We start from the raw sequence: 17,077 nt of genomic DNA on the forward strand, positions 1-17,077 counted from the left end.
AAGAGTTTGCTGTCCATGGACTCAGCCATGATTTTATACTCCTTATACGAGAGCCTGGATTTTAAAAGCTGCTTGTTTTTGATTTGTTTAATGCTGCTGTTTATAGATTTGATCAGAAATAAAAATCCAGCAAATTTTCCACCAGGACCCTGGCCACTACCCATCTTAGGAAATGTCTTCACTGATGTCAACTATAAAACTGTGGACCAGGTGAGGCACTCTTGAATTAAGACACTGAAATAATCAAATAACATTTAGGTTTAATATATAATAAATGTAGCCTAATATATAATGTATATATATATAGTTAAACTATATTTAACTATATTATTTAAAAAAATCATGTAAATACAGATTGTCATGATATTTGTATTTTCACATGTGCTACTTGTTTATAGTAATCCAATTACTTTTCCAGCTGATTGAGAAGTATGGGAACATCTTCAGCCTCAGAAATGGATGTGATAAAACAGTGTATGTGTCTGGGTTTAAAATGGTTCAGGAGGTTTTGATCACTCAAGGGGAAAACTTCATCGACCGCCCTGTTTCACCTTTATTTGACACACTTTATAAAGGCAGAGGTAGGTGTATGCATCAGCTACTATATATACTACTCTCAATAATGACATTACCAATAAGCAGACCAATGTTTTTTTTTTTTGAGAAAGGGATCTCCTTTAACAATGGCTACTCGTGGAGGAAGCAACAGCAGTTTGCCATGAGTCACCTGAAAAACTTTGGAGAGGGGAGGAAGACTCTAGAAGAACATATTCAACGAGAGTGTTACTTCCTTTGTGGAGCCTTTAAAGAAGAGCAGGGTAAGTGCCCATATACACTCTTAAATATAAAGGTAATTTATTGGCATCCATGGCTTCATGAAGAACCTTTAACATCCATGGAATTTTTCCATTGCACAAAAGATGGTTCTTTAGAATATTAAACGCTAAACGTTAAACGTTTTTTACTCTAAGAAAAACATGGTTCGTCTAGCTGTTCACCTAAAGGTTCTTTGGGGAATCCTAAATGATTCTTCTATGGCATCACTGTAAACCCCCCTTTTGGAACCTTTATTTTTAATATGTAGAATAACAGTTTTCAGGGTAATTAGAGTTGCACTGACATGCATTTCATTTATTAAGAACAAAAATAAGCTCAGGTAAGACTTTCAAACCATGGGCCTTGCATATGAAAGCGAAATTTTACAGAAGTTTTCTGTAGTGTCTTATACCAAAATATTCAATAAATATGTATCATTCTATCAATGTCTTTACTCTGACACACAGGCTTCCCTTTTGACCCCCTGGTTAAAATAAACAATGCAGTGGCCAATGTTATCGGTAACCTGGTGTTCGGCCATCGATATGAGTATGATGATGTTGATTTCCAGAAGCGTCTACAAATGAGTGCAGAGTCAGTGTTTCTTACAGGATCTGTGTGGAACCAGGTACACTGTAAAAACTAAAGGAGCCTCAAGTATCCTGTTGGATACTCAAGGAACTTCAAAATGTAATTTTGGTGCCTCAAAGCTCTTTTTCCTATAGAAGGGTAGCTGGAAGAGCATTGACAATCTTTGAGGTTCTTGCTGGAACTTATGGGATCCTTTAAGCACTTTGTATTTACTTCAGAGGTTCTGGAGTCACCTTTTCATTACTATGAGACCTCAAAGTGCTTTGGGGGAAAATAGAGGAACTTGAATGCGATAGAAGGGTTATTGGAAGATCTTTTAACATTTAAGTGGTTCCTGGAAGATCTCTTAAGTTAAAGCCAGCATCTGGAGGAACCCAATGGTTCAGTGAGGCCTGAATTAGATTATTATTCTATTATTATTATTATTATTATCCTATTATTATTATTATTATTATTATTATTATAGGCTACTTAAGTTTGATTCAGTATACATACCCAGGTGAAAAAGACGTACTATTAAATGTATTAAAAATGTACTTGAGTATGTTTTTAGTAGACCTACAATACAAATATACTTTAATGCATTTTTATTATATTATTATAGGCAAGTTTGATTCAGGATACATACCCAAGTGAAAAAGATGTACTATTAAATGTATTAAAAATGTACTTGAGTGTGTTTTTAGTAGACCTACAATACAAATATACTTTAATGCATTTTTAATACATTTAACAGTAACCTAGTCTTTTTCACTTGGGTAGCTTACATATATTTAGTATAGGCCTATTTTATTAAGTCATTTAAACCTTAAACAACAACACTAAATAATAATAATAATATTATATGAAGAAGAAGAAGCAGGAGGAGAGAAGTTTTATTCAGTCACGAAACTGCTGCTATTCCTCTGCTGTCGTTGCTTCAGTGATGCTCGCGCTGCTCGCGCGCAACAAAGCTCAGCTGATCGTCATCAGGAAAGTAACGGCTCCTCTCATCAAAGCTTCCGCCGTTTGTTCGGCTCTCCCTTACAAGGTTTGTAAACTCGCCAAATAAATATAAATACAGAGTCTACTCACTATATATTTAAACACACATATATATATACTAAATTTATTATACATTACTACGTTTTTACAGTGTTTACCACTCGTTTATTGCACAGTATCTGGTATGAAGGTTTTAGCCGCGATGCTAACTACGTTGATCTAATAAACAAATGGAAATGATTGACTTATTGTCTTAGATTGATTTAGTTATTCAATTCAACATATTTTGTACAACTGTGTCTTCAAATTGCTGATATAGCCTAACTAATTTAGAAAATTCTCTGATTCTTGGCGTTTGTTATGAATAACAAAAACAGGTTATAGTTTGCTCTGTTTTTGTTTAGCCTAACGTTAACTTTACTTACTACAGGTGCCCTCATTCTCTCAAATACCATTTTAAAGCCATTTACTGGTCAATAAATATTATGTTGTGAATAATCAGCTTTGTTCTTTTGTTTCCCCAGAACAACCATTACATTTCTAAAATAATCTGAACATTTCAGTGGCAACATTGAATTACAGTAAGTTACCTGCACCACATGCTGTACTTTATTACTATGAACTTTCTCTGTGTGAAATTGTATTGTTTGACTGTGTACTTGTGTTTTTTAATCAGTTACTCTCTGAAAATCTTTTCTCATGATCTCAAATCTCATTCATGTTACTCAGAAAAATAATATCACAGGTTTGATTCACAAAAAATGCTATAGACATTTTAACTCTGAATTATAACTTCAAGTTTAGTCTTTTTCGACAAAAAAATTAATAAAAAAAAGGAAAAAGCTATTAGGCTTCAGAAGACTTGCAACACAACCCATAACACATGAGTTGCGAACTCATTGATTATTTTTAGGATCTTTTCTGGGACATTTTTGGAGCTTAACCATTTTTACATAAATTGTTGCATTGAATTGAACTAGACAAGTGTACATAAGAATGGTTTCATGATTGATTTACACATTTGTTTTCTTCTTGTGTTTCATGCAGTGAAAGCGAACGGTGACTGGGGTTGCATTATGCCTGAGATCTGCTTTTGGGTTCCACAGACAGAAAGTCAAACAGGTTTGGAACGTCACAAGGCTGAGGAAATTATTTAAATTTCACAACTATCACTTTAATAACATTACTAACAGTAAATTTTGTACTTTGCAGGGATCTCGGTAAGCTGAAATACAAGTTTGATCAAGAATAAAAATCCTCCTGTAAACCTGAAAATCATTGAAGTGCCTGGACCATCCACCAGAAAAGAAGAAAAACAAACGGAAAACGATGCTGTACCTTTTCACTTTTCTAACTCGTTAAGTACCTCACACCAACTTGGTCCCATAGTGACATTTTTGACCACAAACGAAATTGCTGATCGTGTGGATTCTTATTGAAATGACTGGAATTCACCAGTGAACATTCACAGAACAACAGATCATTTTACTGCACCTTAACTCTGTTTCCGGGTCGAAGCCTCTACTTCCTCTATCTTGTTTCATGAGAATACTCAACAACCATTTATGAACACTGTTGATTCAAGTCACACATTTAAGATTTTCAAAAGCCATAGTGTACATTACAGTCTCCAGTCTAACGGCATCCCAGACTTCAACATTTTATGATTCAAAATAGCTGAATAACTAACCATCTGAGATTTCAGTATAGAGATAAAGGTTACAGCACAATGAGTGCATATTAGCACTGTTTGTTTGTTTTTGGCATCTGATAGAGCTTTTGGACTTGGAAACAGTGATGTCAGACTTACCATCGGACTGAAACACAAATGTTTTAAAGTTAAGTATGATGGACATTTTTAATTAGTTCAAATGTAATTTTATTTACATTGATTTATTTCGTGGAACATATGTGTTTCCATGCATTTTGTTGAGATGTCTTTTCTTGTTTATCTATTGTATATACATGGTTGATTATTCATGTTGCTTATGTATTATACTATTTTTTTTGTGTATTCATTGATATTAATCTGTAGTTAGCTTTTTTCCCCATGTGCATGGAAGTGTATGTATAAAAATGAATATCAAATATGTAATAAACAATTCTTATTTTGTATTTGGTTCAATTTGTTTATTATAATAGATGTCAAAGGTAACCATAGTAACAACATGAAATTAAATATTTAAAAAAAATGAAATTTGGTTCCTGGAGGCACCCAAAGTGGTTCCACACAGTGCTTCATATAAGAGTTCCTCAGGAAACCTGTGTGGTTCCTCAGAGAACCGGCCCTTTTTAAAGGGTGCCTAGAGGATCTACAGACGGTTCCGCCGGTGTGGCGAAGTGAAGAACCCCAAAAGGTTCCTCAAGGCACCTTTTATTTTTACAGTGTAGAGTCTGTTGAAAATACAGCTTATCTATAAAAAAAATTAAACTTTTTGATACTGTATGCATTTAAAAGAGCACTTAAAGCATGTTAAAACACTCATATTTAGGGAAATATTTTGTTAAAATATAGGGGTACACAACATCAAAGCTTAAAATACAATTTCACCATGGAAATTACTCATCATTTTAACAAGATGTCATGTTTTTTTTTAGCTGTATGATGCCTTCCCAGGTATAATGAAGTGGTTGCCAGGACCTCATCAGACAATAATCTCAAACTATCAGGAGTTATCAAACTTCCTGAAAGAAAAGGTCGAGCAACACAGACCAGACTGGGACAGCGACAATCCTAGAGATTATATTGATACCTACCTGACAGAAACTGAGAAGGTAAAAACATGGCAAGATAAAATAAGAGTTCTGCAGCAATAACGGGTGATGTAGGCTATACCCAAGTATGTTCTTGAATCAATTTCATTACTAAGCAAAATTACTGCTTATTCATGTTCTTGTGCTTCATTTGTGCCATAGAGGAAGAATGACAGCGAGGCAGGGTTTAATATTGGCAGTCTGGTGTGGAGCATGGTGGACTTGTTTGAGGGTGGAACTGAAACAACAACCAACACGCTCCGATGGGTTCTGCTGTTCCTGATCAAGTACCCTGACATTCAAAGTACAATAATATTATATTCTTAACATGAACAGTAATAAAGGACAGAAACAGCCTTGAGGTGCACTGTTGTTTCTCAACAATGTTCTTAAAATGTTTCCTTAACAAGAGAAGGTTAGAGGAGAGATCGAGCAGGTGATTGGCTCCCGTCCACCTACTATGTCCGATAAGGCAAACATGCCTTACACCAACGCTTTCATTCATGAGGTTCTCAGGAAAGCAAACCTTGTGCCTCTTAATATGTCTAGAATGGCAAGAAAGGACACAACTCTTGGTGGCTACTTGATACCAAAGGTAAAAGCAGATTACGGTGTTATTTTTAATGTTTAAATATTTATATACTATATATATATATTTTCTTTCTGTGCTGAATTAAGGGGACTGTGGTGATCACTAATCTGACATCAGTGCTATATGACAAACATGAATGGGAAACACCAGACGCCTTTAAACCTGAACACTTTCTAGACTCCGAGGGCCAGTTCTGCAGGAGAAAAGCCTTTTTTGCCTTCTCAGCAGGTATGGTTAATCTATTGCTTATTTCTGCTGTATCTTAGTCAACCGCAACTGTCTGTTAAAACATATTTTTCGACTTCAAAAACTGTAACAAGCCTGTGAAAAGTGTAATTCAGACAAGTAACCAGTGCATTAGTTCAACTGTGATACGTTGACAGGCAAAAGGCAGTGTCCAGGAGAGCACCTAGCACACATGGAGCTGTTCATCTTCCTCACCATCCTCCTTCAGACCTTCAGTTTCAACCCTCCTTCTGGTGAGGAGCCCAGTCTGGAGAGCCAGGTGGGCTTCACACAAGCACCTCTGCCATACAAGCTCTGCGCTCACACCAAATGAAGGAGTGGGGATGGAGTGTTTGCAGTATGGCAACTTATCTGCAAGAAATATCACCCAGCTTCCTTTTATTTATGGTTACACTCTGGGACTTTTACATGTAAACTAATGAATGCACAAGGTCATTTAAAGTATATGATGCCTAACACCAATTATAATCTGCATAAACGCAAGAAATGTGCTCCGGCCTTAAAGGAACACTCCACCGTTTTTTTCATATTAAACTATGTTATTCCCTTAGACGAGTTGATACATACTTCTCTCGTCTCAGTGCGTGCAATCAATCGCTCTGGCGCGTGGCGACACTTTGATAGCACTTAGCTTAGCCCAGTTCATTCATTAGGGGCCAAACAGAGATGAAGTTAGAAGCGACCAAACGTTTTATTTTGTGTCACCATACTTGGTCGTGTAACTACTCGTGTAAATGTATTTAAATAGGGAAAACGTGGAGGTGTTTGGTCGCTTCTAACTTCATCTCTGTTTGGTCCCTAATGAATGAACTGGGCTAAGCTAAATGCTTTCATAGTGTCGCCGCGCGCCAGAGCGATTGAGTGCACGCACTGAGACGATGTATCAACTCGTCTTAGTTAAGGGAATAACATAGTTTAATATGAAAAAACGGTGGAGTGTTCCTTTAAAAACTTACCTCCAGTATACACATGGAAAGAATTTGTTCTGACTGAAACAGCCACATTTGGTATAATCTTTAATTTACGCATTATTTTTTTCCTCTCCTACAGCAACTCTAATGTATAAATTTTAAATCAATATGAATATGTGCTTGCCATCCTTCTCATTACTAATGCATGTCATTTTAAAATTGTAAAAAAAAATTGTACTTGTATTCAGTAAGTATGCATTAAATTGATTATAAGTAACAATAAAGGCATTTAAAATTGTTCATGAGAAAATGTCACTGTTTACAAAAAATATTAAGGAGCAGAAAGTTATAATATATTAATATTATTATACACAACATTACAATGATAAAAAAAGTTTTTATTACACACACACACACACACACACACACACACACACACTTGCACGCACACGCACACTTGTGATAAAAAATCTGATAAAACATTTACAACAGTTGTGTTTCCTGACTCATTATCATTTTATTCATTATTATATTTAGCTTACACTGACTACCTGTATGGAAGAACTGAGGCGGAGTTTGCTTTACTTTTACCTTCTTCATGTAACCTTTGCCTGAGTGACCATTAGTGTACTTTACTGATTGATTTACAAGCAATAAAACATTAATTCAATCTATGGAAAGTGCTGAGTCATTGGGCTTATCAGGTTATACTGATATCGTCCCTCATTCAAATAATCCTACAAGGTTTCTGAAAACGAGTAAAGCATGCACACTATTAATTCACCTTTATACATTATGAGTATCTGTAAAATAAAGTGCAATGAACATGAGCACCTAAATTTACTGTCAAAACCTTCATGTGTTTTACACTGACAACTTGTGTCCCCTCTTTACACTGGATAAACAAAAAGAGCAAATATAGCACTGGATGAATGTGGGTGTGGGCAGGACTCAATCATTACGGCAAAAGTCAAACTTGGTTAAAAATGAACCTGCAAGGCATACACTCCAATGGTCCACCTCATTGCTATCCTCACTCATGCTGCAGATAATAACTCAATCTAAGGAAGACTTCTCATTAAAACGTATGGCCATATTAGCCGACATACATTTGACATTCACACATATCTCGCACAACAGGTGTGGTCTGATCCATCAAGATATTGTGTAACTTTGAGTCCGCTCTTTGTTCAAAATATTGAGCCAAATGTGAGGGGAGTGACTGGCTGAACACATGGACAAAGACTGCCTGTTCAACATATTCTGCTAACCTCACATTTTACTTCTTTGCCTGTCATGGCGTTAACTGCAGTTCTCGAGTATCTTGATTTTAAGGGACTATTGCTTTTCGTAGTGGCTTTTCTTTTGGTGGCAGACTACCTGAAGAACAGAAACCCACCGAATTACCCACCAAGCCCTTTCTCTCTGCCACTCCTAGGAAACGTCTTCAACGTTGACTCCAAAGAGCCACATATATATCTGACAAAGGTGAGCAGACAATATTGCCTTCTGGGTTGATAGCACAAGAAAACGTGTTTTATTATATTTAGAAAAGCATTAACAAATTGTTTACTGATACATTATGGACTATGGACTGTAGAGATTATTTGATAGTGGATATCACGCTTACTGATAAGCAATAATTAATATTTGATAAGAAAATATAAAAATGATCCCATGCAAACAAGCCTCACCAACATAACAAAACTCAAAATGACTGTAAATAAAATAAATGGATTTATTAAAAAGGTGCAATTCTATAATCCTAACACTGATTAATATGGTTCATGTCTTCTAGCCCATGCTTGCAGTTTGCTGAAAAACAACTTTAATGAACCAAATGATTTGCATTAGTTCCAGTCACATGCCTCAAGCTTCTGAAACATTGTTTTCCTACAGCTAGGCCATGTCTACAACAATATCTTCAGTCTGAGATTAGGAAGAGACAAAGTGGTCTTCATTACTGGTTATAAAATGGTGAAGGAGGCCCTGGTGAATCAAGCTGAAAACTTTGTGGACCGGCCCGACAGTCCAGTGCTAAAACGAGTCTATTCGGGCAGTGGTAAGTTAAATGGTTGTGACGTATCACAAGAGATCAGGAAAAAGCATTGTTGATTGTTATATTGGACAACTCTTGTTGTTGTCTTGCTGTCATTCAAGACAGACGGATTGTTTTCAGTCCCACTATAAAAAATAAAAAAGTGACAATCCTTAAAATTGTGAAACCCAAAAAGTTACATTATTTGGAACCATTTTGTAGTAAATTTCCCCCCTAAATTATAGGATTGCCTGCATTCATTAAGCTCAACCACTCAACCCTGTTACTCAGATTATTAAAAATTGTCTTTAATTTATTGGAAATGCAAGCTTCGCAATAACTGAAACCCAAAATATGGTCCCAAACTAGCTAGCTCCTAAATTTGCACCCCTGTAACCCATTCTAGTGTAATTAGTTTAATTTGATAATTTCATTTTGATGTTTTTCAATGTTTATTTATATTATTAAAATTAGTATTTTAAACAATTTCTAATCATGTCCCAAAGCTTGGTAACAGGGTATAAAAAAATCTCATAGAGTGAATGAGCATTTCTATTCATGAATAGAAAACAACACAGCCTAAACAATATTTAGACGGACCCCCAGGGTTGACAATCAATATTTTCTGAATTTTACATTCCAACTTTCACTGATCATTTGTAAAAAAAAAAAAAAAAAAAAAAAGGTTTAGCTAGGCCCTATTTTGTACCCAATGGAATATAATTAAATGCTGATTATTCGCGTCCCTACAGCTGGACTCTTCTTCAGTAATGGCGAGATGTGGAAGAAGCAACGACGTTTTGCTCTGTCAACGCTGAGGAACTTTGGTTTGGGAAAGAAAACAATGGAGCTGGCCATCTGCGAGGAGAGCCGCTTCCTGCTGGACGAGATGGACAGACAGAAAGGTACACAATACCAATGCATGCATACGAATGTAAATATAAAGGAATAAAGGAAGGTATACTTGAATAAAGGAAGGTAAACTATGGCGAGTACAAGTGTGCACATCAGCATCTGTTCAAGGTAAATAATGAGAACTCATTTCATTTTTGTTATTCTCAGGAGCTGCCTTTGACCCAACAATCCTGTTCAACAATGCCGTTTCCAATATCATCTGCCAAATGGTGTTCGGTCAGAGATTTGACTACACTGACCACCAGTTCAGGACAATGCTAAAATATATTTCTAAAAGCATTCAATTAGAGGGCTCCATTTGGGCGCAGGTAAATTAATTATTTTTCTTTCTGATGATTGTCCTTTAAATGGAAGCTTGTTTCTCGCGATTCTGACTTTATTTCTCACAATTCCGAATTTATATCTCACAATTTTGACTTTTTTCATGCAATTTCGTAGCCTGGCAAGCCAGACCTACATCAAGATGTTAGGTCTGGCAACTCACCATAGACACGGATCAATCCGAGGGGCGGGATAAACGGCTGTCTTTCAAATTCCCTCTGTACGCAATAGGACAGCGCTTCAACCAACCAGAGCGTTTTCCCAACAGCGGAGCTAACGTTAGTTAATGGATTCAACTTTTGAATCTGGCCGGCAAAACTACGAACACATCTTCCTTTTTTAAGAATGACTTAAATGCCGTTCTTTGCTCTTTTCTCAAAGAAAAACTTAACTCCAAGTCCCCCAGAGTCGCGGCCAAAGCCGATTCGAAAGACTGTTCTCCAGCAGCAGCAGCCATTCTTTGTTTTCAAGTAGCAGGGAACCGTCGCAACTCTGTCGTCATTATGTTAAGCCCGCCCCGCCTACTCTATACACAATGTGATTGGCCTGACCCAATTTAGGTTTTTACAGCTCCGAAAGTCAACGGAGAGTTGCTAGACTACCCTGGCTGCAAAATAAATTTTGCTGCCGCTAGGGTGCGTCTAGATTTCTAGGCTAGCAATTTCGAGTTTAGATATAAATTCTATGGAGGTCCGAAAGGGACATGGTGATGGAAAAAATATGAGATGGGAGGGAGTTTTTTTTCCCCCCAAAGTTTTGCGAGTTTTCTTTGCTGGGGAAAGCAAAACTTTCCATCACTATATATCCCTTTAAGGGCTCAGTAAAATTTTGAATTGCATGTAAAGTCAGAATAAAATAATTCAGAATTGTGAGCTATAAACTCAGAGTTGCAAGTCAGAATTTTGACATATCTTGCGTTTACTTCTTGCAATTTTAAATTTAATTTAGCTATACTTTGACTAAAGATTAGAAAAAGGACAAATTTTAGGATAAAGTGTCCAAGAAGGCCCTAAAAACCAACAAAATTGCCTTTAATTGTGGTCTTCCAGCACTAGTACACTACAGACCCATGATAAAACAGTTTTTCTTTCTTTCAGCTCTATGAAGCATTTCCAGGCATTATGAAGCACCTTCCAGGGAAGCACAATGACATGTTCAGTAACTACAAATTATTATATGCCTTCGTAAGGGAGTTTGTTATCAAACACAAGGCCGAACTAGACCCCTCAGAGCCTCGGGACTACATCGACAGCTTCCTTATAGAGATGATGGAGGTAATACAACTATTAAGATGACAGAATGACTACAAGCCTGTTTAAAGGAGAACTCAGGTCAATTTTAACATTGAGCTCATTTTTTTGTACATTTGGAGTGCTGTCAGTACAGAGAACAACGACAAAAATCGGTGTTGCCTACTACACCGAGTTATCCTCTTTTTAAAATTTGCACCCTGTTGACTTCAATGGGGCAGGTTTTAAACCTGCTTTTAGCCTCTTAACATCCTTGATGTGTCATTACAAGTACCCAGGTCATGTGAGTGATTCCTTCGGAGTGAACGCGGTTCAATCTGACTGCAGTAGATGTGAAAGATATGAATAAAAATTATGTTTATTAAGCCAGCGCACATACCTGTATTTTCTTCCTGTTTTCGGTCGAAGGCCACAGTAGTCGATTGTCGAGTTCACGCGCGTGATCATAGGCATAGATATCTATGATCATAGGTACTAAACCTATGCGCGTGAACTCGACAATTGATTACTGTGGACAAGGATGTTAACAAGGATGTTTACAAGGATGTTAAGAGGCTAAAAGCAGGTTTAAAAGCAGGTTTAAAACCTGCCCCATTGAAGTCAACAGGGTGCAAATTTTAAAAAGAGGATAACACGGGGTAGGCAACACCGATTTTTGTCGTTGTTCTCTGTACTGACAGCACTCCAAATTTACAAAAAAATGAGCTCAATGTTAAAATTGACCGGAGTTCTCCTTTAACTTAAATGTATTTGTATGAATACAGCAACTTATTTGACTTCTTCCATCACTGACCAGAAGCCACATGAAACAGCAGATGGTTTTGATGAACAGAACATCGTTCCATGTGTTCTAGACCTGTTTCTGGCCGGGACTGAAACTACATCCACCACATTATGTTGGGGTCTCATATACCTCATCACTTACCCAGAAGTACAAGGTAAAAAACAATCTATTCATCTAAGTAATAATACATACGGAACTGACATTTGAATATATGGTATTTGTAGAAAAAGTCCAAGAGGAGATAGACAGAGTGATTGGACACTCACGGGAGCCTAGTATAGCCGATAAGGCCAACATGCCCTTCACTGAAGCTGTCATCCATGAGATTCAGAGATTTGGAGATGTTATACCAATGAATGGCTTACGAGTGGCTGGTAAAGACACAGCCCTTGGAGAGTGCTTCATCCCAAAGGTGAGTGATATTTTATTCAGCTAACATTAAGTCATGCATATCTTCTTTTTGAAAATATTATAATATCATTATAATAAATCATATAATTATATAATATAATCACAGAGTTTAATGTGGCTGTTTAACAATGTTTCGCTTTGAAATACCAATTTTATCATTTGTCAAAACATGAAGTCCGACTCTTTCCGATTCATCGTTTCAACCAGGGTACAGCAATTTTACCCATACTGCACTCTGTTCTCTTTGATGAGAATGAATGGGAGACACCCTACAAGTTCAATCCTGGGCACTTTTTAGACAAAGAGGGCAAGTTTGTGAGGCAGGATGCGTTCATGCCCTTTTCTGCAGGTAAAGTGAGAGAAGAAACACACACGGAAAAGGACTTCACTAGGAATCATTCACAATACTGTTCAAAAGTTTGGGCTCAGAAAGATTTTTTTAAAGGACATAAGAGCAATTATTTTTATTTGCTGACATTATTCAGCAAGGATGCATCAAATTTCAAATAAATTCTTTCTATTCTACTACTTTTTATTCATCAAACAATCCTAAAACAATAGCACTGAAGGATCATGTGACTGAAGACTAGAGTAATGAAAATTCAGCTTTCATCAGTGCTGGAATAAATCACAGGAATAAATTACATTTTAAAATATATTCAAATAGAAAACAGGTATTTTATATTCTAATAATATTTCACAATGTTACTGTTTTACTGTATTTTGAGCAAATAAATGTAGCCATGGTGAGCATAAGAAACATTTAAAAAATATTTTCAAATCTTACAGACCCCAAACTTTTGAACAGTAGTGCAAATGAAAGTCAAACCGATAGTCTGCGAAGTTATGAACTTATTTGAATGAATGCTTATTTACATTAACGTCTCCCCACTCTGTCTCTATCTCTCACAGGAAAGAGGGTCTGTTTGGGGGAGCAGCTTGCTAGACTGGAAATCTTCTTATTCTTTGTCAGTCTGTTCCGAAAATTTCGATTTTCAGCCGCCGAGGGTGAGAAACTCGACCTCGATGGAGTGATAGGAATAGCACGCACCCCGCACCCCTTCAAGATCCATGCAACGGCACGCTGAACAAATCATATTCACTTTGGGAATACTATTATACGAATAAACAATATTATAAACAATTATATTATACATGTTTCACTTAACATTTTAAATCTTCGAGAAAACAAATCTGAAGGTTATGGCCCTTTTTGCTAACTCGCTTATATGCAAAAGTTCAGCCGTTCTTGTTTGTTTAAATTGTGTGAGAGAGAAAACGGCTTTAACTCCCATTTATGAAACATGCATAAACATGCTTAGTAATGCCTAGTCTACAAAAACTACTAGAGTAAAGTGCTGGATGAACATTGTCCTAGTTCCAGGTGAAAAAAAAGAGAGAAAAGGTCAAGTTACGCATTACAGAATCATCTACCCATTGGCAAAGATTTCAGATTCTGGGGTGAGTGAAGGTATGAAGTTCAAGTTTTTAAACAGATAATGCATAGAGAGAGGTATTAGTCAGCAAATAAGCAAGGTTTTGTCATGATAATAAATAATCTGAAATCGATAATCTCATGTCACAGTGTTTATGTGCTGAAATGTTTGTGTGCCATGCCATTTTAAGACTGAGGAACTATTGTATATTTCCTTGTATAGGCTCTATTTAAGATTTCAGATCATATTTTTTAGTTTCATAATTTTTAATTTAGTTAAATTAGATCTGCAGATTTGTAAGAATTGTCTGTACTTTTAGCACTACAAGTGTCACATAGTGGGATTGCAAAAATAATTAGGAAATATTTCATTTAGGCGCCATCTAGGGGTGAGAGGTGAGTAAAGACTTCAACACTGGGATCATTAAAAAGGCAAGAAGGTATTTCAAAACAAACAGTTTATTCATCATGTGTAAATGAAGGCTGAGTGCTCTTTAACTCCAAATATTACTCGAATACCACATGAGTCCAATCTTTTTATTCAAAATCTCTCACAAACAATGACAGTGCTCATAAAATTGAGTTCACAAATTTAAGATTTCTTCCTCGGAACACATCATACATAAATATTAGCATTTCAAAATACATACGCATTTACCCATCACAGGCCAAAAAGCCTAGCAGAATAAAACACCGGAAAAGTCAAATCAGAAATGATTGCGATGATTGACCTTACCCTTTAGAATTGATAGCATATTTATTCAAAACGCAACAGCTAGTCTATTAGCAGATAGCTCAGTCAAATCAACCTAAGCAGGGGCAGATTTTCACAATACAGCAAAAGCCATTTCACAATGCAGCTATGTTTCACAAGTCACGTATGTATTCTTTGACAGTGGCGTACAACACATTCAAAGCCGTCACAGCAGTTTTCTATGGCCTGTTATAATTCTGTGCTGGTGTTCAAATCCTGATAATTGAGGTCTTCACACAGACAGGAAACGTTAAGTGGATAAAAAGGCCCTTCTGCTTGTTAAAAGAGCATGCAAGAGTCCTATCACAGTCAACTGAATATAAAATACTATAACTGGCTGAATAAAGCACCTGGATTTAAGATTTAATCAATAAGAGTCTTTTTTAATGCAGTTTTGTTGTCTGAGAAAGTCATTGTAATAGGAAGAAACAAACTAAGGAATCTGGTGTCCAGCACCAAATACATCTTCCTCCTGATCTAAGCAGTTTGATTAGTTAGGGCAAAATGTGAAGTCTGCATATGCTTTCAATGTTTTATATGTTGTACTAGCGCGATTACAAATATATTCCACGGCTGCATAGTGTATCGTTGGAAGTCATTCCTAGCAAAAGCATGCATGCTACCATTACAGGAACCTGTTGATCCCGCACAATCTGAGTTAGCATGACAAAAGATTGACCTGTGACCTTTAGTATCGATGCCGGTTCAGAAGTGACCCTGCTGCAGACTTTTACAGGTGTTTGTTTAGTACTGAAAGTGAAAAAGACTGCTACTTTATATCATTGTGTGCTGATTGAGTAACCTTCTTCAGAGTTCAACCCCTTATGTACATTATTATACATACATGTGTAACTGTGGAGAGTGAGGGGACATGCTATTGTTCATCATGGCATGCTTGTCCCCTTGTTCAGAAGTGTACTTAAGGTCACTTGAGTGTGCACGTGAGAGAAAGGAGGAGAAGAGCAGGAAGCTGGGGAAGTACTGAGGACAAGGTTACTTGGAAGAAGTGGCAGGCACGTTGATGGGCATGTTGTGCCGTGCGTTGGTCACCTGACGTTGCTGAGCCAGGAAGGACTGGCCGGGCGGCAATAGAGAGTTGGATCGCCCACTAAGACGTGACTCGATTGCCATCTTCTGGAAGTTCAAACTCTGTATGTTTTGCACAACAAGACAAAACAACAACTAAAAAACACTGAACACGAGGTAAATCACTGCTGATTTTTCAACAAAACAGTAAAATGCTTAAAGGCGTTGTGTGAATGAGCAAAATGACTAAAGCCGGGTACACACTGTACGATATATAATAGTCCTTTACGACTTGTCAGACTTTACAAACATGATCACAGTTTAAAGCCATGTCACATTAATGTCAGACTGTACGACAGTCAAGACTCGTTCAAGAAGACTCGTCTGGAGTTTCACATCATTATTCTGACACGTTCTGTGACGGTGAGCTGCATTCACATGTGGGATTGAAATGGTGGCAAGAAAAAAAAAAACTTCGGACACTGGCAGAATTTCAGCTGAGGTCAAATTTAAAGGAGAACTCCGGTCAATTTTAACATTGAGCTCATTTTTTTGTACATTTGGAGTGCTGTCAATACAGAGAACAACGAAAAACGTGAACGTGAACTCGGCAATCGACTACTTTGGACTTCAACCGAAAAACAGGATGTAAACAAAGGTATTTGCGCTGGCTTAAATAACATCATTTTTATACATATCTTTCACATCTACTGCAGTCAGATCCACTCGTGTTCACTCAGAAGGAATCACTCACATTTTCTGTGCACTTGTAATGACACATCAAGGATGTTAAGAGGCTAAAAGCAGGTTTAAAACTTGCCCCATTGAAGTCAACAGGGTGCAAATTTTAAAAATAGAATAACTCGGTGTAGGCAACACCGATTTTTGTCGTTGTTCTCTGTATTGACAGCACTCCAAATGTACAAAAAAATGAGCTCAATGTTAAAATTGACCGGAGTTCTCCTTTAATAACAATAGTCATTAATTGGCTGTCGGCGAACATGTCAAACTAGCGACATGTAGAACATGTCAAACTAGCTAAATTTGTCTCGGGCGGCCAAATTGAGGCCAAAACTGTACAGAGTGCACCCGGCTTTAGCTAAATGTTTTTTTTATTTTTTATTTAAGTTTACAGAATCTACAGCCGTCACAGAGATAGATATTTTAAGAAATATTTCAGTTTTAAATATCAGGTAATAGGGATATTTTTTCAGTGATTTTCCTATAAATATATATTAGTGCTGTCAAT

The 17,077-nt window shown here is 36.8% G+C and overlaps 2 protein-coding genes across 3 annotated transcripts in view; one reads left to right on the top strand and one right to left on the bottom strand.

The window, feature by feature from the left end:
- LOC307168615 (uncharacterized protein) lies at nt 1–14,537 on the top strand. Its single transcript, XM_079888744.1, has 19 exons — nt 1–210; nt 419–581; nt 669–818; nt 1,284–1,444; nt 4,990–5,166; nt 5,308–5,449; nt 5,556–5,740; nt 5,824–5,965; nt 6,121–6,294; nt 7,034–7,043; nt 8,139–8,382; nt 8,794–8,956; nt 9,685–9,837; nt 9,995–10,155; nt 11,266–11,442; nt 12,215–12,356; nt 12,427–12,614; nt 12,821–12,962; nt 13,526–14,537. Exons 1-19 carry the CDS (start codon nt 16–18, stop codon nt 13,699–13,701), a joined length of 3,045 nt encoding a protein of 1,014 aa, XP_079744870.1. The 5' UTR covers nt 1–15; the 3' UTR covers nt 13,702–14,537.
- hook1 (hook microtubule-tethering protein 1) overlaps nt 14,495–17,077 on the bottom strand; it is a 15,240-nt gene continuing 12,657 nt past the window's right edge. For both annotated transcript variants that reach the window (XM_079888634.1, XM_079888633.1), the window contains exon 22: nt 14,495–15,951. In XM_079888634.1, coding sequence (XP_079744760.1) covers nt 15,796–15,951 — 156 coding nt within the window. In that variant the 3' untranslated portion in view covers nt 14,495–15,795. The remainder of the gene's footprint in view (nt 15,952–17,077) is intronic.

Source organism: Squalius cephalus (genome assembly GCF_949319135.1).
Source record: "Squalius cephalus genome assembly, chromosome: 12".
Taxonomy (NCBI): Eukaryota; Metazoa; Chordata; class Actinopteri; order Cypriniformes; family Leuciscidae; genus Squalius; species Squalius cephalus.

Coding starts and splice junctions, on each gene's coding strand:
- LOC307168615 (XM_079888744.1), top strand. CDS start 16: ATGGACTCAGCCATGATTTTATACTCCTTATACGAGAGCCTGGATTTT. Junction 8,383..8,793: donor CACATATATATCTGACAAAG/GTGAGCAGACAA, acceptor GTTTTCCTACAG/CTAGGCCATGTCTACAACAA. Junction 8,957..9,684: donor ACGAGTCTATTCGGGCAGTG/GTAAGTTAAATG, acceptor GCGTCCCTACAG/CTGGACTCTTCTTCAGTAAT.